At 55.3% G+C, this 20,867-nt stretch overlaps 9 protein-coding genes across 9 annotated transcripts; 5 read left to right on the forward strand and 4 right to left on the reverse strand.

Moving 5' to 3' along the window:
* Positions 1-113: 113 nt before the first annotated feature.
* Positions 114-2,213, reverse strand: BU26DRAFT_455593 (copper amine oxidase; the record flags this gene model as incomplete). The annotated part of the gene is made up of 3 exons (XM_033824888.1): positions 2,116-2,213; positions 1,660-2,065; positions 114-1,636 (listed from the first exon to the last, which is right to left on the reverse strand). Coding segments are annotated over exons 1-3 (1,983 nt in total), but the record flags the coding sequence as incomplete, so codon positions are not given.
* Positions 2,214-3,249: 1,036 nt separating this feature from the next.
* On the forward strand, positions 3,250-3,720 carry BU26DRAFT_604361 (uncharacterized protein). The gene is made up of 2 exons (XM_033835520.1): positions 3,250-3,481; positions 3,533-3,720. Exons 1-2 carry the CDS (start codon positions 3,278-3,280, stop codon positions 3,542-3,544), a joined length of 216 nt encoding a protein of 71 aa, XP_033685130.1. The 5' UTR covers positions 3,250-3,277; the 3' UTR covers positions 3,545-3,720.
* Positions 3,487-5,248, reverse strand: BU26DRAFT_295991 (thiolase-like protein). Its single transcript, XM_033821711.1, has 2 exons — positions 4,889-5,248; positions 3,487-4,832 (listed from the first exon to the last, which is right to left on the reverse strand). The coding sequence occupies exons 1-2, from the start codon at positions 5,113-5,115 to the stop codon at positions 3,680-3,682; spliced, it is 1,380 nt and encodes a 459-aa protein (XP_033685131.1). The 5' UTR covers positions 5,116-5,248; the 3' UTR covers positions 3,487-3,679.
* A 905-nt stretch (positions 5,249-6,153) lies between these two features.
* Positions 6,154-9,243, forward strand: BU26DRAFT_593917 (uncharacterized protein; the record flags this gene model as incomplete). The annotated part of the gene is made up of 4 exons (XM_033834891.1): positions 6,154-6,706; positions 6,753-7,444; positions 7,502-8,818; positions 8,927-9,243. The coding sequence occupies exons 1-4, from the start codon at positions 6,393-6,395 to the stop codon at positions 9,241-9,243; spliced, it is 2,640 nt and encodes an 879-aa protein (XP_033685132.1). The 5' UTR covers positions 6,154-6,392.
* A 1,100-nt stretch (positions 9,244-10,343) lies between these two features.
* Positions 10,344-11,000, forward strand: BU26DRAFT_409155 (glycoside hydrolase family 114 protein; the record flags this gene model as incomplete). Its single annotated transcript, XM_033822902.1, has 2 exons — positions 10,344-10,650; positions 10,732-11,000. Coding segments are annotated over 2 exons (576 nt in total), but the record flags the coding sequence as incomplete, so codon positions are not given.
* Positions 11,001-11,958: 958 nt separating this feature from the next.
* Positions 11,959-12,219, reverse strand: BU26DRAFT_518569 (uncharacterized protein). The gene has a single exon (XM_033828845.1). It carries the CDS (start codon positions 12,211-12,213, stop codon positions 11,995-11,997), a length of 219 nt encoding a protein of 72 aa, XP_033685134.1. The 5' UTR covers positions 12,214-12,219; the 3' UTR covers positions 11,959-11,994.
* A 474-nt stretch (positions 12,220-12,693) lies between these two features.
* BU26DRAFT_564011 (RTA1-domain-containing protein) lies at positions 12,694-13,700 on the reverse strand (the record flags this gene model as incomplete). The annotated part of the gene is made up of 2 exons (XM_033833235.1): positions 12,694-13,452; positions 13,506-13,700. 2 exons carry the CDS (start codon positions 13,698-13,700, stop codon positions 12,694-12,696), a joined length of 954 nt encoding a protein of 317 aa, XP_033685135.1.
* Positions 13,701-16,563: 2,863 nt separating this feature from the next.
* Positions 16,564-17,019, forward strand: BU26DRAFT_564012 (uncharacterized protein; the record flags this gene model as incomplete). Its single annotated transcript, XM_033833236.1, has 3 exons — positions 16,564-16,605; positions 16,664-16,824; positions 16,926-17,019. The coding sequence occupies 3 exons, from the start codon at positions 16,564-16,566 to the stop codon at positions 17,017-17,019; spliced, it is 297 nt and encodes a 98-aa protein (XP_033685136.1).
* A 672-nt stretch (positions 17,020-17,691) lies between these two features.
* On the forward strand, positions 17,692-20,686 carry BU26DRAFT_296025 (multicopper oxidase). Its single transcript, XM_033821712.1, has 9 exons — positions 17,692-18,181; positions 18,231-18,283; positions 18,332-18,365; positions 18,414-18,605; positions 18,698-18,804; positions 18,850-19,514; positions 19,565-19,686; positions 19,735-19,825; positions 19,888-20,686. Exons 1-9 carry the CDS (start codon positions 18,095-18,097, stop codon positions 20,235-20,237), a joined length of 1,701 nt encoding a protein of 566 aa, XP_033685137.1. The 5' UTR covers positions 17,692-18,094; the 3' UTR covers positions 20,238-20,686.
* The last annotated feature ends 181 nt before the right edge of the window (positions 20,687-20,867 follow it).

Raw genomic sequence — 20,867 nt, forward strand, 5'->3', positions numbered from 1 at the left:
TCATTGAGGCGCTCAGCTACGAGACGCCAGATGAGACAAGGAATCCCACTCTCTCCTACCTACAACCTCGGTTTCAGTGCCTCCTTCGCTACGCGCCGGGGCTCCTTCTCCCCAACGAGCACGCTCTTGTTCCGCTTCTGCGTTGAGATCGGGATACCCAAGCCCGGATTCTTGTCGAAGAAGTTAACTGGCTTCAAGCCTACTATCATTTTCTCGCACGGCATGACGGGCCAGTCTTCAATGCGCGGATTGTGCGTCGAGCCGAACGTGTGCCAAACCACGATATCCTCATCCCGAACAGAAGATGATGCATGGTCCTCGCGAGCCTTGATCCATGAGGCGATCCCTTCGCCGCCGAGAGATTGCATCGTGTGCGTGCCAGCGGCGTAGAGCTCGGAGTCGTGGTGCCGCGTTATCCACACGGCGCGCGCGCCGAATTCAGAGCGCTTGGAGTGGTAGGAGGAGGGGTGTGCGAGGAGGAGCTGGCTGTAGCAGGGGAGAAGCTTGAAGCCTACAGGCGTGCCTGACGTTTTGTTGATGCTGCTTTCGTTTATGATCTTGAAGACGCGATTTTTGCTGTGGTTGAGATCGAGGCCTTGCTCTTTCTCGACGATTTTGTCCTTTGTGATGTAGCCCACGCCGAAAGGGTTTGAAGCATGCAGGAAGGGCATCGGGAAGGATTCTTCGACTACGAGTGAGTTCTTGTGGCCGTCTAGCGCGGGGTCGATACGCAGGCAGAAGAGGTGTTGGTGATATGGCGCAAGGACGCCCGGAGCCACGACCGTCCCGTATGGCACTTTATCGCCGATATCGATGGGAGCCGTAGAGAGAATCCCCGTAGCTCGCACCTCGTAGTGAATTGATGCATCCTGGCCAAAGTAAAACACAAACACGTACTCATAGTTGCTGACTGTAATAATCGTCTGCAGGACCAGAACCCGCGAGCGCGTCACCACCGCATTCCCCGTCCGGAAATTCGTATGCTTCCATAGTATCCCGTCATCTTGTTCATGGCAGCATACCACATTTGGCATCTTCAACGGTTCGCCGGAAGAAGTGACGTGCCAGAAGTCGAAGTACTTGATGTGGCCCAGGCAGTCACACCCAAGCTTCAAGTTGTTCGCGTTCACGCCAGCGCCGTCGTTGCCGAGATCAAAGGCGCCTTTCCGGGGATAGGGAGCGCGCGGATCGCCGTATGGAACAAACATCTCAGAGAGCGAAAGTCGGTAGAAGAGGCTGCGGCCGTCGTACCGAATATCGTGCAGTGTCATGCCTTCGCGGTAGTTGAAGCCGAGACGCATGGTCCACTTCTCCCAGGTGATGTGGTTGCCGTTGATCTGGAAAGAAGGGCCTTCTGGTTGGATGACCTGCAGAGGACGTGTGGTCGTTCTCCGATCGGGGCTGAGGTCTGGATGGTACTCGCTGGAAGAGTGGATCTTGCGACGATCGAACACTCCAGCGTTGTTAGCGTCGATCGTCTCATTTCCGCCAGAGGGTAGCCGGTGGATTTTGATGACTTCGAGAGCCTCGGAGACTTCCGCCACGATGTCAAGCGGGTAGGCGTAATAGTTCGCATCGATGTGATTGGACAGCCGCATGTAGAACCAGCACTGGAACGCGCCAGTCAGTCGTGGATCTTTCCCGCAAAGCAACACGTACCATTGTGAGAGCTCATACTATTCACTCCATCTGTAGCATACGTCCAAGGCTCAACTATGACCGTCGCTCCCTTCGGAAGCTTCAGCGCTTCAATCTCGGCCTGAACTCGGGGGTCCAGCAAACAGGCTTCTTCCACTTTCTTCATGTACGCTGAATCCACATGCGAGTGCCTTCCTTTCAGGATCTCATGTGAGAGTATTATTCTCTCTTTCAGGCTGACCAGAAGCTCGTGGAAGGCCCCATCAACATAGGCATGGACTCTGGCTATTCGCTGCGGTGCAGTTGTCTTCTTCCCCGCGTGTTCAGTGTCGAGGAAAGCAACCATTTCTTTCTTCGGCGGCTCGGCCAGAGTGATGACGCGGAATAATGGTTCATGTCGAAGGCTGGAGCGTACGATATTCGCGGTCTGAGGAATGTGAGCTGAATGCGCCCTGGAGTAGTTGTCGCGTGACAAACTTCTGCGATCTCCTCAGGCGAAAGAGGATCGAACGGATGTGGCTCAGCAGTCATTGCGATTGAACTAATCTCTTTTCTCAATGAGTACGAAAGGATGCTTCCAAAGCCCAGGAAGCGACTTGAAGTCGCCCGCGAAATCCATTGACTAAATACGTACCATGACAGGATATGCACCCACCGCACGCTTCATACCGCCCAATACCCAATCAATAGCACCGATCTTCGGACGCTATAGACGCCGCACATCTCCGCTGCTAGCCCTAATGGCAATCCTATCCGTAGTCAATGTGGATATATAAGTGCCGTTCCCCTAAAGTTAAGACGTATCGCGAATGCCCAGGACGCTGCGACTCTAAAGGCAGGAGACTGCCGGCTACCATGCTGGTGACGTAATGCGGGTTGGACCTGCCTTTAGAGGTGCGAAAATCCTGACTTTACCCGCTGCGATAGCGCAACAAAGTCGCTAGAGTTGTTGCGAAGCACTTCAGACGTCAGGGGCTCGTAACGCGCACGTGATGGGCTTCCGCCAGAGCTCAAACTCCCCTTGGACTGCTACCACGCGATTCTACGTCCCAACTTTCCGAGCTTCTCGTATAGAAGAGCCTCAGGAGGCTAATCCCTCCCCGGTCGCAGTGAGTTCGGCGACACGCAAGGCTCTTGTTGGTTTCACTCAAAGCCCGAGCGCGGCGCTAAACGAGGCGCGTATGCGTGCCACCCACAACTTTAACACCTGTTCGACTAACAATTGGCCACAAAGCTATGCCCTATCGGCCTTGTCTAATCTGAAGGAGGCACAGTCGAATGCGCCTCGTCTGCCTTGAATCCACGGCTCCAGCTGTCCATCATCTCCAATGGAGTTGAGAGGAATGGAAATTTGCGAAAAACGAACGTGCTTGGAACTTTTGGGGTATTTGGGAGAAATGGACGGATCCAGAGAGAAAAGTAGGTATATAGCAGGCAAGAGAGCATCAAGGTAGACCAAACTCAACGAGCAAGACCGTTCGCTCCTAGCGGACCGGTCATCCAATCATTCCCATCACGTTCCAGCATAATTACTCTTTTCGACCAACCAAATTATTTTCCGAGTCACTCTCTTATCCCGGAAAGTTATACCAACCCTCATCCAGTGCCGGTCACTCCTTCACTTCTGCCGGCGAACATCATGCGTCCATCTTCGCCACTCGCTTTCCTCTTCGCCTCTCTATTCGCCTTCTCCTCTGCATATCCAACGCCGACAATCCAACTCCAAGCGAGGGGCTTCTTCAGCGATCTCAAAGACACGGTTGTAGGCGCGGCTGAAGAGGTGAAGGAGGCCGGCGAGGATGCCGTCGATCAAGCCAGAGAAGGGGTTGACCAAATCACGGAAGTCAGTACTGGTATCATGTTGAGTTAGTGGTAATGCTGACGATTTGCCCAGGCTGTCTCATAAGGCTTTGATACACGGGGCCTTGGGCCGGCGAAACGTACAGGCTAGCTGGGCTAATTGCGATGAGCAAGACCATCTCAAAGAACGCCGTAAAGGAAGCGGGTCCTATTCGTTCAATGTACATTACACATAGCATACCTAAAGCCGACTCTGAATCTTCTCCAAAGTATCTCCAAGCGCATACTCGTTCCTGACAGTCTTCGATCTAACCTTGTCTCCATCTTCCTTAGTCACATATCGTGCCTCAACCGCGGGATTGTAGTCGAACTGGCTACTCTTCCTCACCTCTTCGTCAGTGACTTTTGCGTTCTTCGCCCCATCCGCTCTCTTATAAACGGTGATGACTACAGCGCCTCCTAACCCCAGATTATGCTGCAGCGCAACATCGGCGTCTCCTACCAGCCTGTTGTTCGCCCATCCTCGAAGCTGCCAGGTCAGCTCTGCGCACTGTGCAAGACCCGTTGCGCCGAGGGGATGGCCCTTGCTGATGAGGCCGCCAGAAGGGTTTACGATCGGTCCTTTGCCGCCGTATGTAATGTCGCCGTTTCGAACCATGTGGTGCGCTTTGCCTAGTTCACTAAAGCCGAGGCCTTCAAGCAGGATGAGTTCGTTGGCCGAGAAGCAGTCGTGTAGCTCGCAGACTTTAATATCTTTTGGCGATACACCGGCTTCTTTGAGAGCCGCCTGTGCCGCGCGACGCGTCATGTCGTAGCCAACAAGGTCCATCGACGATTTGGAGTACAGTTGCGGAGAGTCGGTGAGCAAGGCCTGGCCAGCCATAAGAATCGCCTGGGATTTCAGATGTGGCCTTGCATCCAGAAACTTCTGCGATACTATAACAGCAGCGCCCGCTCCATCGCTGGTAGGCGAGCACTGCAGCTTCGTCAGTGGCCAGGAGATCATGGGCGCCTTCTCGATCTGCTCGAGCGTGTAAACGTCCCGGAACTGCGCGTACGGATTCCGTTGACTGTGCTCGTGGCTTATTCTTGCAATCTCAGCGAAATCTCGAGCCTCGGCCCCGTACTTCTCCATGTATTCTTTCCCGGCGTTGGCGAAGTACTGAGCATTGGGTGGCGACTTATCGACACCGCGAGTATCGGCCATCATGCGCATGCTGAGGCCCATGGGCGAGGGGCGGTCGCTCCAGACGCTTTTGATAGATCCAGGCTGCATCTGCTCGAAGCCAATGACGAGGGCGCAGTCTACGGCGCCATTCTTGACGAGTGTGCGCGCGAGGTGCAGTCCAGTGGATCCAGTAGCGCAAGCGTTGTTTGTGTTGTATATTGGGATCCTAAACACTTATCAGCCATCTGAAGTGCAGCTGCTCTGGCATAGCAAGCGCCGTACGAGCTCATTCCGAATTGATAGAAGATCCGCTGGCCAGACGTGGTGTCTCCGTAACAGTAGCACGCAACACCAGTCTCCACATCGTCGTAGTTGATCTGCGCATCGAGCATTGCCTTCACACCAGCTTCATATCCCATCTCCGGATACGCGCGCTGTGCACGCGGTTTGATGAACTTGGTGAGGCCGACGCCTAGGACGTAGGCGGGGATGTCGTTCTTCGGAGCCATTGCGAGGAAATCTCGAACTGATAGTGCAACAGAACTAGGACGAGGGGAGAATTGAGAAACAAAACGGATTCGACACGACAGAAACACCTATATGCTGAAAGGTGAGGTTCAGCGTAAGCACAGAGGAACCGAGGTTGAGTTTCCGGGGCGCTACCCCGCCTTACCTCGCCTCCTCCTCACACCTCCGGGCGTTCGACTCGTCTCATTGACAGAAGCCAACACCTCATATTACTGATCACTCGAGAACCCCTTCGCGAATGCGGGAACCGACTTCCTGCAGCCGAAACCTCACGCCTTCGATAGCCGTCTTAGTTTGCCCTCAGCTTCGCTTGAGCAGCCGCGACTTCGTCCTCCGCCTATCGTCCATTGTCAGAGACGTTTCGCGGTCCAGGCATCCCGTTAACCTTGCAGGACCATTGTCGCGTTCAAAGTTCCGTTCTCGCTTTTGAGGAATCGTCGGGAGTGCGTGTAAGTTCTGCCACGTCCGGATTCATGGCGCCTCTGCCGTCGGATCGCGCGTTCTTCTCAAACGTCGTCTCCCACTCTTTTTGAGTGCACTGGGGATGTGTCATCCTTTCGTCGGCGCTGCTATATCAATCGATAGAGGTTTTGGGAGCTTCAAAAGGAGCATGAGGGCCGATCTTGGCCGGCCATCTTCCTTTGCAAGAGATGCTATAGGGCGACAAAGCAACGCAAGCTACTACACGAAACTCCGCGTAATCGTAATGGGAAGCGTTCTCATTCGGCAAAGATTTGGGGATGCGCGTTTATGGGAGTGGCTCGTTTCGAAACGGCCATAGCGCCCTAAAGAAGCAGAAACAAGCTAAGATCAGTTGAAACAACCCCAATCCTATCATCGCGCCACCGCAAATTGACTTCTCCGTCAAGCTTTTTGCATGCGTCGTCATCTCATCTATCTTCCACGCTGGTGGATCCGATATTGAACGGCTTTGACATGCGTGGACCTTTCGGGACCCAGGTTCTTGGGCCACCCGCTTCCGAATTCTGAGCTGCGGGACGCTTCTGGACTATTCTGTGGAATCGGGAAGCTGAGTTGCATCAAGATCCCTGACAAGAGGATGGATAACAGAGATTGAGGACCAGACGGCCCCGCAGTGCCAAAATTCTTGCCCCGCATACATAATGGACAGTCGCTTATTGACAGTTGGAGCCTCTTCATCAACGGTTCCATTCATTCTTTAGGCATTCGCTCTTTCTTGCCTTGAAGGCATTTTCATTCTTTTCTCGGCCGAGCCACCCGTTCTTTTCATACCCTCATGGTCAAGATGACCCGGTCACTCTTTCTTTCTTCCGCTCTGCTGGCACTAAGAGCCGCGGCCCAAGTTGCTTCCCCATACACTGACGAGAAGAGCGGCATCACCTTCAATGGATACATGGACTCGACTGGATACCGCATGGGCATTTCTCTGCCCGAGGACCCAACTACGGACCTCATCGCACAGATTGTCGTACCGGTTTCTAACGATGGAGGATGGGGCGGGTTTGCTTTGGGATCCACCATGGTTGGCAGTCTTCTGATTGTAGCATGGCCCCATGAGGATAAGATTGTGTCGTCTTTCCGAAAGGCTACGTGAGTACCGCCCGCCATTTGCCCCATAGCCAGCTGATTTATGCAGTGGCTATACTTCTCCTTCCGCCACCAATGGCAGCTTCACTATGACGACTATTCCCGATGGCACCTACGTCAACGACACCGCCTTCTCGTACACCTTCCTTTGCTCGAGCTGTATTGGGGACGATGCGCTCGTTCTCTCAGACACCGCGAATGTCTTTGGATGGGCATACTCGGATGACGCACTCACTGACCCCACGTCGGCTTCGTCGGCCTTAACATATCATTCTGCAGGCTTCGCGCTTTTTGGATTCACTGTCGACGACGCAAAGAGCGCCAACTTTGATACCTGGGCCGCACTGGCCACTGGAGGTTCTGGAAACTCAACAACCCCTGGTGGCAACACTACCACCCCCGGTACCGGCGGTGGGTCTACAAACGGTACTACGGGTAGCAACACTACTGCCTCGGTTTCCAATTCGACTTATGACTGCATCGTCGCTGGCGCTGGTGCTGCTGGCATTGTCGTTGCGGAAAGGCTTGCAGAGAGTGGCGCTTCGGTACTCCTACTTGAGCGTGGTGGACCTTCCTTAGGAGCTACAGGCAACAACGGAACCCTCTCATGGAACAGCTCCACGACAATCTATGATGTTCCAGGGCTGGACTACTACCTCAGCCAGGCTGGTAATCCTGCTTTCTGTACTGATACTGCAGATCAAGCTGGATGCCTTCTCGGTGGAGGTACCGTAGTCAATGGTGTGTCATCTTTCTTCCACGAGCTTAAGTAGGATACTAGCCACTGACCGTACGCAGCAATGATGTTCGTCAAGCCCCAGTCGCGCGACTTTGATGACAAATGGCCGGAAGGCTGGAAGTGGTCGGACGTCGCTGAAGCCGCCGATCGCGTCTACGAACGAAACCCAGGCCAAACGTACGGCTCAGAAGATGGTCTCCGCTACAACAATGAGGCATACAACGTACTTTCAGAATTTCTCGCCGCAAATGGCTGGACAGACACTGACTTCATTGACGGAAACCACAATGCTAGGGTCGATGCTTACGGCTACCCGCCCTGGAATCTCGCCAACGGTCTACGCTCTGGTGTCGTGCACACATACCTCCCGGTTGCTCAGACTCTCCCCAACTTCAAGCTCATGCTCAACACCAAGGTCATCCGCGCTGTTCGCAATGGCTCAGCCGTCACTGGTATTGAGACGGAATCGAGCACTGGCGCTCGCGTGATCTACAACGTTAACGCAGGAGGCAGCGTCATTCTTTCATCAGGAACTATGTCCACTCCGCGTATCCTCTTCAACTCGGGTATTGGTCCGTCCGAACAGCTGCAGACCGTCGCCTCAGGCACAAGCGGCGTCACTCTTCCCGCAGAAATCGACTGGATCGATCTCCCCGTTGGTACCGAGATCAAGGACCACGTCATCTTCACATTGAAATTCAATACCTCTGTGCCTTTGTACTCACCCCCTACCAGCGACATCGTCTCTCCCAACCAGACCACTATCGACCTCTTCGCCAAGGGCAATGGCGTCCTTGCGCAGTCAGGCCAGCGATTGAGCTTCTGGACCGCCGTCAACACCACTAGCGGGAAAGAAATGTTCATTCAAGGAACCTGCAACGGCCCTGCGAACGACACCATCCAGATGAAGATATACCTCTCGCATGGTCTTACCTCGGTTGGCAGTCTAGGAATCACTGCCGACGGCGCTACCGAACTTACCTCGACGCCCTGGCTCCAGACTGATGAAGACATTGAAGCCGCATCCCTGTTCATGCAGCGTCTGCTCGACATGACTCGCACACCGAACTCCACGCTCACGTTCCGCTCTGCTGGTACTGTTACAACGGCCACTAGCAACATGACCGGCGCCGACCTCGTTAAATCCGTCATCGCGAACAAGGAATACACGACCGGTGTCCACTACGTTGGAACGGCGAAGATGGGTACCAGGGGCGACTCAGGCGTCGTAGTTGACACAGACACCAAGGTCTACGGGACCGACAATCTGTTCGTGGTTGACGGATCCATGCATCCAGACCTGCCTACTGGGAACACCCAAGCTATCATTATGATTGCTGCCGAGGCCGCCGCAGCTCGCATTCTGGCTTTGAATAGTGGGAGCGCGAACGAAACGAGTACTTCGACCGCTCTTCCTGTTGGCACTGCCACCGGTCTTCCTTTCAATCGGCCAAGTGGAACCGGCGCCGCGACAATCACTACAGGCGTCTCTCCATCCGAGACTCCGGGTCCTGCCCAGCCTTCGCAAAACGCTGGACAACTAGGCGACAATCACCCTTGGTGGCAGCGCCCAAACGGTAAGGGTAACGGCCGCGGCAAGCCATCGCCCACTACGCTCTCAACGCAGATCCCCGCGCCTACTCCCACACCTGCAAAGGCTGGACACCAGCCCGGCCACTACGCGAAGAGGCAGCTTTCTGGACGGATTCCCGTCAGCCCAGATGTCTTAGAAGATGAGGAAGTGCTCGAGGAGAGGAGCCGCATGGAGAGGGCAAGCTTCCTCGACTCGTACGATTACTAAGAGTCGGTGGAGTTAAACGCTTCTTGTATATACTTTCTTCTTTTGCGAAGCGCATTCGCTCGCTTGTGTAAAATTCTTCATTCTTTGTCTTCTTGGCTTTAAGGACCCAATGAATGATGTTACCTTATACAGGACGAAACAAGCTAGCGTTCTAGCGAAAGAACCCTTGGGAGGAGGAGTTCATCATATGCAGCGGAGGTAAGATCGAACAACTAAAGGGTCTACTGACGTCATTCCAGAAAATGCTCGTTCGAAAACCGTCAACCCCTATATCCCCTGTCGCAATCGCCTCCCGCCGTTACGAGGCCGCTTCGCTCTCGACTTCCTCCGTCTATGCCCTGCACCACTCCCTCTCCGCTGCACCGAGCCCATCTACCTGCACACCAAAAACCCCTCGGAGTAGGAGCGCAGAGTTGTATCATCCCCGCAAAGAGAAGGGATGCGCACTGCGCACTACACGCTATATTCAACATCGCGCCGATCCTCGCTGGCAAAAACGCGCCAAATAGCATTCCATCCGCACCCCCCTCAGATATATTACCCCCCGCGTCTTCTGCTTGGCTGCACCCTAACACCAGCCCAATATACACTATATGCCGCGCATTTCGGTATATTCGCGCTGCGTATGCGCGGGAACCCGGCGTATATGAGGGCATGCGAGCCAATCAACGGATATCGCGAGAGGTGCTGGATGCGGCAGTGGAGCCGCTGATCGCGTTTAGTATTTTTTGATTGAAGAGGAGATGGGTGAGAGGGCTGCGGGTGATGTAACCTGGTCCGGAGGGTTGTGGGCGCACGTTGCGTGTTTAAAGAGGCGGCGGTGGGCGTGGACGCTCGCCCTGGAAACGTCGACCCAGAATCCGCTGGAGAAACCCGGATCTACCTACAGGTTCGCCGGCATGATGCGACACCTCCCGCTCCTCGCCTCCCTCTGGGGCGCGCTCAGCAGCGCCATACCCACAGCCGACACCCTCCCGCTCTCCAAACCCATCCTCTCCGAACGCATATCGCCCTCCACCCGCCAGACCGCCGCCCCCAGCTACTGGACACCCCCCATGAAATCGCGCATCCAGTTCATCCTCACGGGGATCCCGGACGTCGACGACGGCTACATCAAGCCGAACTCGGGCGTCTACGAGATCGACATGTTCTGGACGCCGGCGGAGACGATCAAGACGATGAACCAGCTGGGCCAGAAGACCATCTGCTACTTCTCGGCGGCGACGGCGGAGAACTGGCGCGACGACTACGGCGAGTTCCAGCGCCAGGATCTGGGCAAGGAGCTGCCGGACTGGCCAGGGGAGCGGTATCTGGATATCCGGCGGGAGAATGTGTTTAAGGTGATTCAGAAGAGGATTGATCTCGCGGCGGAGAAGGGGTGTAATGCTATTGAGCCGGATAACGTTGGTGTGTTCCCCTCTCTTCCCCTGTCTCCTCTCTTCTGTTCTTCTGTTTCTTTGGGAGGCATTGGCTAATACGGTTGCGAAGACGTCTACTCCAACGACAACGGCTTCACGCCCGAAATCACGCCCGGCGACACGGTGACCTACCTGCACAAAGTGTCCGCCTACGCGCGCAGCAAAGGCATGTCAGTCGGGATCAAGAACTGCATCGAGATCCTCGGCGACATCTTCGACGACGTCGACTTCGCCATCTCGGAGGAGTGCGTGCAGTGGCTCAACTGCACGGCATACGCGAACTTCACGACGGCGCCGCGCGCCGGCACCGTCGGCAAGCCCGTGTTCGAGGTCGAGTACGTCAACTACACGTACACGGGCGCGTGGTCCGACGACGGCGTCGCGCTGGACCCGGCGAAGTTCCGCACGAACAATGTCAACTTCCCCGGGCTGACGGGCGAGAAGCTGAGGCGCAAGCTGTGTAATCTGGACGAGCAGGGCGTCACGCTGGAGAATCCGTATCTGAAGATTAACACGGTGATTAAGACGCTGGAGCTGGATGGGTTTGTGATGTTCTGCGATGGCAGCGCGGAGAAGACGAAGACGAAGGATGTGGAGAATCAGAGGGGGGGTGCGCAGCGCAGGAGTTGGGCGCGGGAGAAGATGTGGAGGAGGATGGGTGGGGTGCCGTATGATCCGTGAGCGTGGGTAGCTTGAAGTGGGAATGGTAGGAGAAGAGACTTTCCTTTCTTGTACTGTACCGGTCGTATCGCATCTTTGTTTTTGCCTTCCTTCTTTGCGACTATACGGACTTCGACTTCTCGCTAGTCCGCCACCTCAAAATGGGCAATGCGAGACGTCCAATAAACGACGCATTCCCCATTCAAGACGTGCACGCGTCGTCGTCCATGTCCGTACTTCCCACAAGGAAGGTCCTCAGCGGCAGAATCAAAAAAGGGGGCAGACCATCGAACGCTTCTCACGCGGCGGACCAGCGTGTTTCGCGTTCGCTGACAAAGCAACCCCGAGTCCGCTCCGCCAAGCCCCTCCTCTCCCACCCTCCCCAGCTCTTATCGCACTGCATTCTTTCTCATGCCACACGCTTCGGCGACCGCTGCAGACCTCTTCTTAACCACTTATCCCGAACACACCGTTTTCTTGTCAACCAGCCCAACGCAACGCCTAGATCGCCAAGCCCACGTGCGGTACGGATGGGTGTGGCTGACGGCGCGCGCTCCACCGGTCAGCATCCTGCCTGCGTTGCAGATCACGCAGGTCCGCGCAAAACTGCACTCCACCCCGAACTCGGGGCCCGCTTATCTTGTATCAGCTGCAAGAGGCAGCCGTTGCCTACTCAACGCCGAGAGCTGCGAGTGTGGGTGAGGGGCTCGTCCTTCGAGGACGGCGGTAGTGGGGGTTTGATGGGAGCTGCACGCGGCGTAGCGTTGGGATTGTAGGGCGTGGGCGTAGGATGCGGTTGTTTGGAACGCGGGACGGACACGTGGAGCGTTGTTATCGCGGTAGGATGCGAGATGGGGCGACGTGTTGCCCTCGTCGCTCGGTCTGCATGCATGCATGCGGCGTAGGAGTAGGCGTCAAGGACAGATAACGCTGTGTTTCTCTAGTGCGTTAGATGGAATCAGTACCTGCCCTCAAAGAATCTCCAATACGTACCTGAATGAGAGAAATGGTAATGAGAGAAATAGTGTTCACCGCAAAATGGCACAAGGGCCTGGAGTAAGAATAATCGTGGTGCTCTCAAATTTCGGTCGCTATGAATACGGAGCTACCTATGGACCCATGACTCCCTCGCGCCCGATGCATTATTGTCCCGAAATCCCAACAGGTATCATATCGAGCCGGCAGAACGCTGCACTAGCGCCCAGGCAAAGAAACATGAAATAGAGGAAAAACCACCCATATCTAATCAGCCGGTCTTCATCTATCCGGCGCTGCTTCCATGGCGCCGTACATGTCTATCGTTTGCTCCCTGAGGTACCCTATGTTTTTTGACAGAAAGGAAAGAAAGGATTGAGTTGAGCATGTAGGATGCTTATGCTGCGCGCTGCATCATCTCGTTGTCGTCTGTGCTGCTCTCCTCATCGATGCTCTTGCGGCTGGCCTTCTTCTTGCCAATGGTGTTGCCGAGGACGGGGAAGCAGTATCCAGGGTGGAAGACGCTGAGGAAGAGGACAGATAGCGTGATCATCACGCCCTCGAGGGCAATGAACTCAGGCTCGTTCCTCATGAGGTGGTTGCCCCAGCCGCCGGTAAGCTCGGGGATACGGTAGACGCATCGGGCGTAAATGCCAAGGTAGCCGACGAGGACGGCAACGACGAAGAGACGGAACCTGGTGTTACCGAGCAGCTTCAGGGACTCTGCAGAGAGCTGGTCGCGGCGGCGGTGCGTCCTGAGGGCGTACTCGGTCAAGAGGTAGCCGAAGACGGAGAGAATGACGACCTGGAAGATGACACCGGCAATCATGAGGTTGGTGCCGAGATCCTGGGTAGAAGAGCCAGGATCACCGGTAGCAGCGAGACCACCGCCGGCACCCTGAAGAACGAGGGAGATGATATCGCCCGTAATGAAGATGTAGGTGTACCAGGCGGGTCGGAGGCGGGACCACGACTCGCCAAAGGTGATGGTGAAGTGCTTAAGCGTGACGTAGATACCGGCGGAGACGAAAGCGGGCGAGATGATGAGAAGGCAGATTTGGAGCTGGAAACCCATGTCGTCGAAGGGGTTGTTGTACATCATGAGGCGGCCAATGTAACCGACACACTCCCCGGCGCAGCCCAAGCACAAGGCAATCTTTCCAGCAGTTAGTCTTGCTCAGTGCCGTCTTTGCAAAAGATGCGACTTACCATGTATGTCCATGTCTTCCACTTGATACCGAATATGAGATTGGTGACGAAACACAGGCCAAAGAAGGCGGCGAAGAAAGCGTTCGCTGAGAGACTAGGGAGGTAGCCATAGAGAGTACCCTCGACCTGGCAGTTCGGATATGGTACTCCAATATCGGTACAATTCGACGGGGCGGGGATGTAGTCGCGACCCATTGTGAGTGTAAATTCCTCGGTCGGGGTTCAAGTGGTAAAGTCGATATGGGCTGGGAGATGCACGATCAAGCGATGGACTGTAGAGAAGGCTGGAAGGGTATCTCAAGAGAGGAATTGGTGACTGGATCTGTGCTGGAAAGAAGAAGCTGACGGGCGCACGCTCCTACCTTATATCCTCCGTCTCAGACTCCAAGCGTCACCGTGTCACGGTCCTCCGCAGCGCATCTGTGCGCTAGGAGCGTCGTCCTATCTTTGTCACATTGTACTACGGGTGTTGTGTCGGAGGGATTCCCAGGCCGTCAGACTCTTGGAAGCGGCTTCAAAGCGTAGTCCCAGCCTTAGAGCCCGGAAGCTTGGCGGGAGGCCTGCGGTTCCCGGCGTTCGCGCAGCAAGCCGACCGTCGCAAGGACTCGCAAGGACTCCCGAAACGGTGCGTAGCATGGCTGAAAGGGGGATTGGTGGCGTCTAACGGGCGTGCTGATTGGAGCGCATGAGGTTGATGCGCGATGCGTCATGGACATGAGGCGAAGCAGCGCTGGCGCCGTTTGTTGTTGAGATTGGCGTGGAGGTGGGCAGAGGGGCGGAGTACAGTATGCCCGACTTTCGCTTTTCGGCCGGAAGCGCTTAGCCCGACTCGAAACCTTGGAAACACTGCCCCCACCAATTGCAATTGCACCTCTGAAGCGCTACGCCCTCACGTCGTCAATACGTCCGTACGACCTCTTCTGTCACTGTGTAACTGTGCCCCAGCTTGCGCTTGGCGCATCGATTGCGCAGAGTACTTGACGCGGCCTGAGGCTGAAAGCTTCGTACGGCCGGCGCTTCCAACGGTCGGTCGGAGCAATTCGCACTCGCCTGTTGTTGCATCCTGCTGAGATCCCGCCATCCCAATCGAGAGCGTATTCACGGCTCTCCTGCCATCTGTCATCCTTTTTGAATCCTTTAAGGCTGCGGTGTGGAGTTAAACGCCTCCCAGCTTGCCTAGTGCGGCATGCGTCGCGACTCGAGAATGTCCTTCCCGCCGTTCGGCCCTCTCTCCGCGTCTTCAGCACTTCTCGATGGCGGCGGCCAGGACTTCAAAATTAGAGTTCCTCGGTATCCGCTTTGCGATTGCCGCTGATTGTATCCCGCGTCACGCATCCTGCCCTTGGCGCCAGACCCGAAGCACGCCGATAGAACGACGTTGTAGCTGCTGCAAAACCTGTCTTCGAACTCTGGTAGAGATAATATGGAGGTGTGCAGCACCTGGAAGCTGGAGACTAAGCTGCAGATGTCCTGCAGGTGTGATGCCCGATAGGTAAGCTTATGTTGCTCGAGATCTCAGGCGTGGAAGCACGGTGTAGAATCCCGAACAAGCCCAGTCACAGTCGAAATTTTCTTCCAGAAGGCCCCGGGGCGTCGTGGGGTAAATGCAATGAGCGCAACGCGGTCTTTCGGGCGTATTCGATGCATGCGCCTTACCGTACACCTGTAGCCACGAGACTGCACGCCCATCCCGCGCCTACCACGTGCTGTTGGACCCTGATATGCAGCGATGGACAGCGAGGCTATTGTTGTCGTTCCCGGTAGGGTGGTGCTGCATATATTAAAGCTGACTTGATGCGCTGACCGCCCAGCCAGGCTGATAGGATAAAAAGAAGCGCGCGCTCTAGACACGTCGTTGGCGAATCGCTCGTCACACGAATTTGTTGGTATAAAACTTGGAGGTCTTGGAATCTGCCTGCTCAGCCTCCGACTCACAGCTCAGTCAGGCCCAATATGGCGATACGACTGTTCCTTATCAGACAAATACGTTCGTCGTCATCGCTACGCTGCACTCGAGACCTGCGTCGCTCTTCGTATTGGATACTTGGTTGTTTACCTGCACATTTGGCACACCGGTTGTTGATACTGGTGGACTGTGGGAGTGATTGAGCGATACCCGCTGTTTCGACCGTGCCGGCCGTAAGAGTGGAGTCGACTACGCCGCCCCGCCCGATAATCCCCCGTTTCCATCAAATTCGTCTCGCTAAAACATATGGCAGACCAACTCTTCCTATTGGTGAAGCCGAAGATACTGGGTACTTCAATGTGCGGTAATCGATAGCGGAAGTGGGACGGCTGAGACATCGAATGCACAGCGGCCTATCGACTGGCTCGAAAGTCGACAACACATAATCCCGCCACACGTACTACGCGCACATGAAAGGCGTCGCTATCTGGACACTCCCGCATATTTGCATGGTATCGTCCAGGGACATTATTCAATGCCACCAGGCGGACGCTCAAAAAGTGTCGTTAGAGAAGGCGATGGTGACGGTCGATGGATGCTTCTGCCCAGCCAGAAGGAATCGTGGACACACCCGTACGAAATTCCGGATAGACAGGAACATTCCGGCAGCTCGAGAGAACGTGGCCTATTTGAGGTAGGGGTGTCGAACGGTCCGCAGCTTCCCTTACTCGATTTATGGATGAGCGACTCCGCACAGCATAGATTGCCCACGATGATCCTACCAAACTCCCACTCTATTCAAGGAATGTCGAGACCAGGTTCATGCTCGCTGCCGCCGGGTGTATGTCCCCAGGCGGCTTTCGCTTCGGTAAATTCACAAAGCGGCGGCTCTGTCTCGTTCTCTCACTCGTCTTCATAGAGCAGATGAATTCGCGCCGCCGTCACTACACTAGTCCCTGCTAGCGACGCTCAAGCGAGTCTGCGACGAGCGAGGATTTGAAGAGACTCGGCCCTATACGTCATGAGTTAACGCCGAGCGTAAAGCCGTGTTAGTCGCGCCGTAAGCTCCAGAATCGGTTGGGATAAGCAGAGCGCTGGTTGGAGGCCTTCTTGCAATGTCAGGAAGCCCATCGTTCCTTGACTTTACCCTCAATGGCGACTTCCAATCGCATCGGTGAGGTTGCCATCGTCGGTGTACGTCAAACCATGCCGGTTGCAGTTTCGGCAATATGTCGTAGACTAACAAGCGTAGGGAGGCGGAAATGTCGGCGGCTTCGTAACTGAAGCCCTGCTTTCGACCGACAAGCACATTGTCACGGCCATCACTCGGGCCAATAGCCAGAGCACATGGCCAGAGCGTATAACAGTTGCGAAGGTCGACTATAGCAAGCCGGGAACGTTGATCGAGGCACGGTGAGGCCAGGACGCGCTCGGCGATGGAGGAAAAGTGGCTTTCCGAAGGTGATGGCAAGACTGTTCTATCCCGATGGATGATTCGATTTTGAGCACAACAGGGGCACGCCCAAAGGGTTGCTCGGCCTACCGAAGGGGGATACTGATGAGGCGATCAAGGCTGGGATCGAACGCTCGAAAGCCGCCGCCGTATAGGTCTAGGGGCCGACGAGAACCGCGCACGTGAACCCGCCTTGTCATGGCGAGCCACTCCATCGTCTTTCATTATGTCCCTGTCTTGTATCGTCTTCTTATCCCAACTGCATCTCTCGCCGTAAAGTGGCGTGCAGCTTGCGATCTCTGTCTCTGGCCTTCCTACTCTCCTTTTCCAAGTCCGATTCCTTTATCCCCATCCCACACTCGCGAGTATCTGCGTCGGTTAGTTATTGAGGGCCGACAGGAACAGGCTATCGTGAGGCCTTGAGCCGTGGATAGACAAAACCTAGTGCTGCGCTCAACCGATAAGAAGTACCGGCGGAGGAAATCCCACAGACCCCACGTGCGAAGTGAGACGGCGGAAATCCATAAATTCGAGTCGCGGCTCCGAACATCGAAGCCAGAGATGCAGATGCAGACCAACAGCCTTCTAGGTTGTGTTGGACGGCGTGAGGTGTAACGTTTATCTCGAGATCGCGCCTGCCGCTTTCCCTGAGCTAGGCCGCTTTCAGCCTAGCTCTGTTGACGATGTGCCCACCAGCGCCTCCACCGTGATTCTTTCCCATCCTTCAACCATCGGCCATAACGAACTTTGCCATCGCAGCGTCATGCCAGAATCCGACCGCACCCTAGCCAAGGTGGCCTCTACTGTGCTCAGGCTGTAGCACGGAAGATCCACAAAAGCTTGGCCCCTCTGGCGCCACGCCCCTATCTATCCCCTCTTTCATCCCGAGGCCGCTGAATCCCAATAGCCCTTACCGCCCACCAGCAGCGCGTGGACGACGTCCCTAGTGACACGATGAAGTACTCTCCCGATTTTTTTCTGGGACATGCCGCGCCCGACTGTGCTGAGGAACCCCGACACCGCCTTTGGGTCCACACTCCAGTTGCATGTGCACATCGTCAATACTATGGTCCCCCAATGTGCGAGCCCATGGCTCTTCGTCGACAAAAGCGGTGACAGGCAGTGGAGTCTAAAACGACCGGAGGACCCTGACTTGGCCTTCAGAGGGAGTCATTGGCGTCTTTTCTTGCTCATTCCTTCTCTCGTTTTGTCCTCCTGGCCTGAAGAATCATGTCTCCCATCTTTCTTCTCCTAGGGGTTTTCACTCTTTCTTTGGCGAAGACGGTCACTTATGATTTTGACATTGGTTGGGTTTCGGTTTGTGTACAACTTAAGCGTCGGGAGAAGAAGCACTGACAACGCGTAGGCTGCCCCAGATGGCTACCTCAGGCCCGTCATTGGCATCAACGGCCAGTGGCCGTAAGTATGCTCCACCGCTCGATGCAATATTTCTGACCACCGCCGAAGTATTCCTACCATCGAAGCAAACGTGAACGACACGGTGACTCTCGCAGCCTCCAGTTATGACCGTATGCTGACTTTGGACAAGATCGTTGTAAACGTGCACAACTCGCTGGGCAATCAATCTACCTCGCTCCATTGGCATGGTTTGTGGCACTACGGCACGAATGCCTACGATGGCCCTGTTGGCGTCACCCAGTGCCCTATTGCTCCTGGGCAATCGTTCACGTACACATTCCAGGCCTATCCAGCCGGTCCACACTGGTACCACTCTCACGACGTACGTTTCCGCTCAAAATTAGTCCCACTGGCGTAGATAGCCCGATTCCTACAACGGTGGAAAATTGCTAACCGTGCACCTTCAACATGCAGAAGGGACAATATTCCGATGGCCTCAGAGGGAAGATGATAATACATGACCCCGATTGGGAGGCCAGTTTAGATGTTGAGGAGCAAATCTATCTTAGCATGTCTGACTGGTAAGCGACCTGCCCCTAAAACCAACTGCCGCTCACCTGTCCAAGGTATCGCACCCAAATGCCCTACCTGATCGAAGAGTACCTGAGCCCCAACAATACCGAGGGTCACATTCCGTCGCCAGATTCCTTCCTCTTCAACGATACCCGTGCCGGGCCGACCTTGAACTTCAAGCCGGGGAAACGATACCTCCTGCGTATCGTTAGTACCGCTTCGGTTGCTTGCGGCGACTTTCATATCGACGGGCACACGCTCACTGTTGTAGCTGTGGACGGGGAGCATGTGCACCCACAGGACGCCGATACGATCATTATCTGCGCCGGCCAGAGTTACGATGTTGTAGTCGTCGGACAATGGAATCCGCTCAGCAGCGTCAGGTACATTGCGAAAATGACTACGGATATGCTAAATCGAGAAATACCCTCCAATACAAACCTTACGGTCATCGGAACACTAGCCTATAACCTTGACGGCAGGGTTCTCGACTCGATATACGGTGGTCCGGACCCGTCTTGGACGCCGACAGCCTTCCTCGACGACACGACGCTCACACCACTCGACGATCAGCCGCTGCTAAGCTGTGTCACGAAGGAGGTCAAATTTGTGACGAATCAGACATACTACGAGGGTATCGGAACTCGTATCGGAATGGGTGCTCAGCCCTGGGTAGCTCCCAAGGTTCCCTCGCTATACACTGCGCTCTCAACCGGACGTTAGTAGATACCCTCCCACATGAGGCGATGACAACTAACCGGTGTATAGCCCTGGCTTCAATCGCTTCTACTTATGGTCCCGGAATAGCCCCTGATATCGTCGAGGCGGGCGATATTGTCCAGATCTACATGGAGAATCCACAACCCTGGGGTCATCCTATGCATTTGCATGTGAGTCCATTGATCCTATAAGGGCTAACAGGTACTTACGCCGCCCAGGGCCATGCATTCCAAGTAGCCGCGCGAGGCATCGGTAGCTGGGACGGCAACGAAGAATCACTGAATCCGGTACCCATGAAGCGGAACAATGGTACGTCGCGCACCCATGCTGCGCTCTCCCTCCCCGGAGGTCTCGAAACTGACCCCGTGCAGTCGTGATACCAGGCGCAGGCTACCTCGTCCTGCGCTTCAAAGCCGACAACCCCGGCGTGTGGTTCTTCCACTGCCACATCGACTTCCACCTCGTCGGCGGCATGGGCGCCGTCTTCATCGAAGCGCCCGACGTCCTCCAGCGCACGCAGTCCATCCCTTTCGCCGGCTCCATGCTCTGCGCCACCAGCGGGGAGTGCACTGAGGGCAATTGCGCGTGCAAATCTGGCGTCATCTCTGCGGCAGAGGCTCACGACGAGTGCAATACGATTTATAATACTGACAACATGGAGTATGGGGCGATGGTGCCGCTCTCGGGAGCTGAATGCCAGGGATTTAATAAAAGATGCTGACGGAGCGGTTTGCGGTGTGGGCGGCGGGCTTTCTCTACGGGGGCTTTCGGAGTATTATAGATGGAACTTTACTCGGTAAGGGCAGGGCGCATGAGGGCGGTATCTCCAATTACTTCTTCATTCTACTTCCTCCCAAGAGCTCCCGTCCATGACGCAGCCATTGCCCTAAACCATCACGCCATCCTGCCCGCCTTTCATTCCCCTCGCCTTGTCCCCTTCCTCCCACCCCAGTGCCTGCTTTTCCCCAGGAAACTAAAACAACGGTGCAACTCAACTAAACCTGCATTCTCGACGGCGAAATACTTCCCCTCCCCGACACGCGCGACCCCCGCAACACGGCTGATTTTAACCCGATCAATAGGCCCAGCGCCGTACATAGGGATCCCAAAAGCAGATTATAGTAGGCCACCCCCATGGCCCCTGAAGCTAAGCGTCTTAGCAAGGCTTAACTGCGGATGGACCGCACGAGCTTAAGCCGCAATGACGGCGATGCTGTTACGTTTTACGGGGGTTTCGGATGCTACGCATAGGTGAGCGTTAGGGTGCTGGGGTGTCGCATCGCGAGGCGCGGGATTCCGAGTCTCGGAAGTTTCTTCTCTGACGTGCATTTTTTGTATGAAGATGGCGGGG

This window comes from Trematosphaeria pertusa (assembly GCF_010094035.1).
Source record: "Trematosphaeria pertusa strain CBS 122368 unplaced genomic scaffold BU26scaffold_6, whole genome shotgun sequence".
NCBI lineage: Eukaryota > Fungi > Ascomycota > Dothideomycetes > Pleosporales > Trematosphaeriaceae > Trematosphaeria > Trematosphaeria pertusa.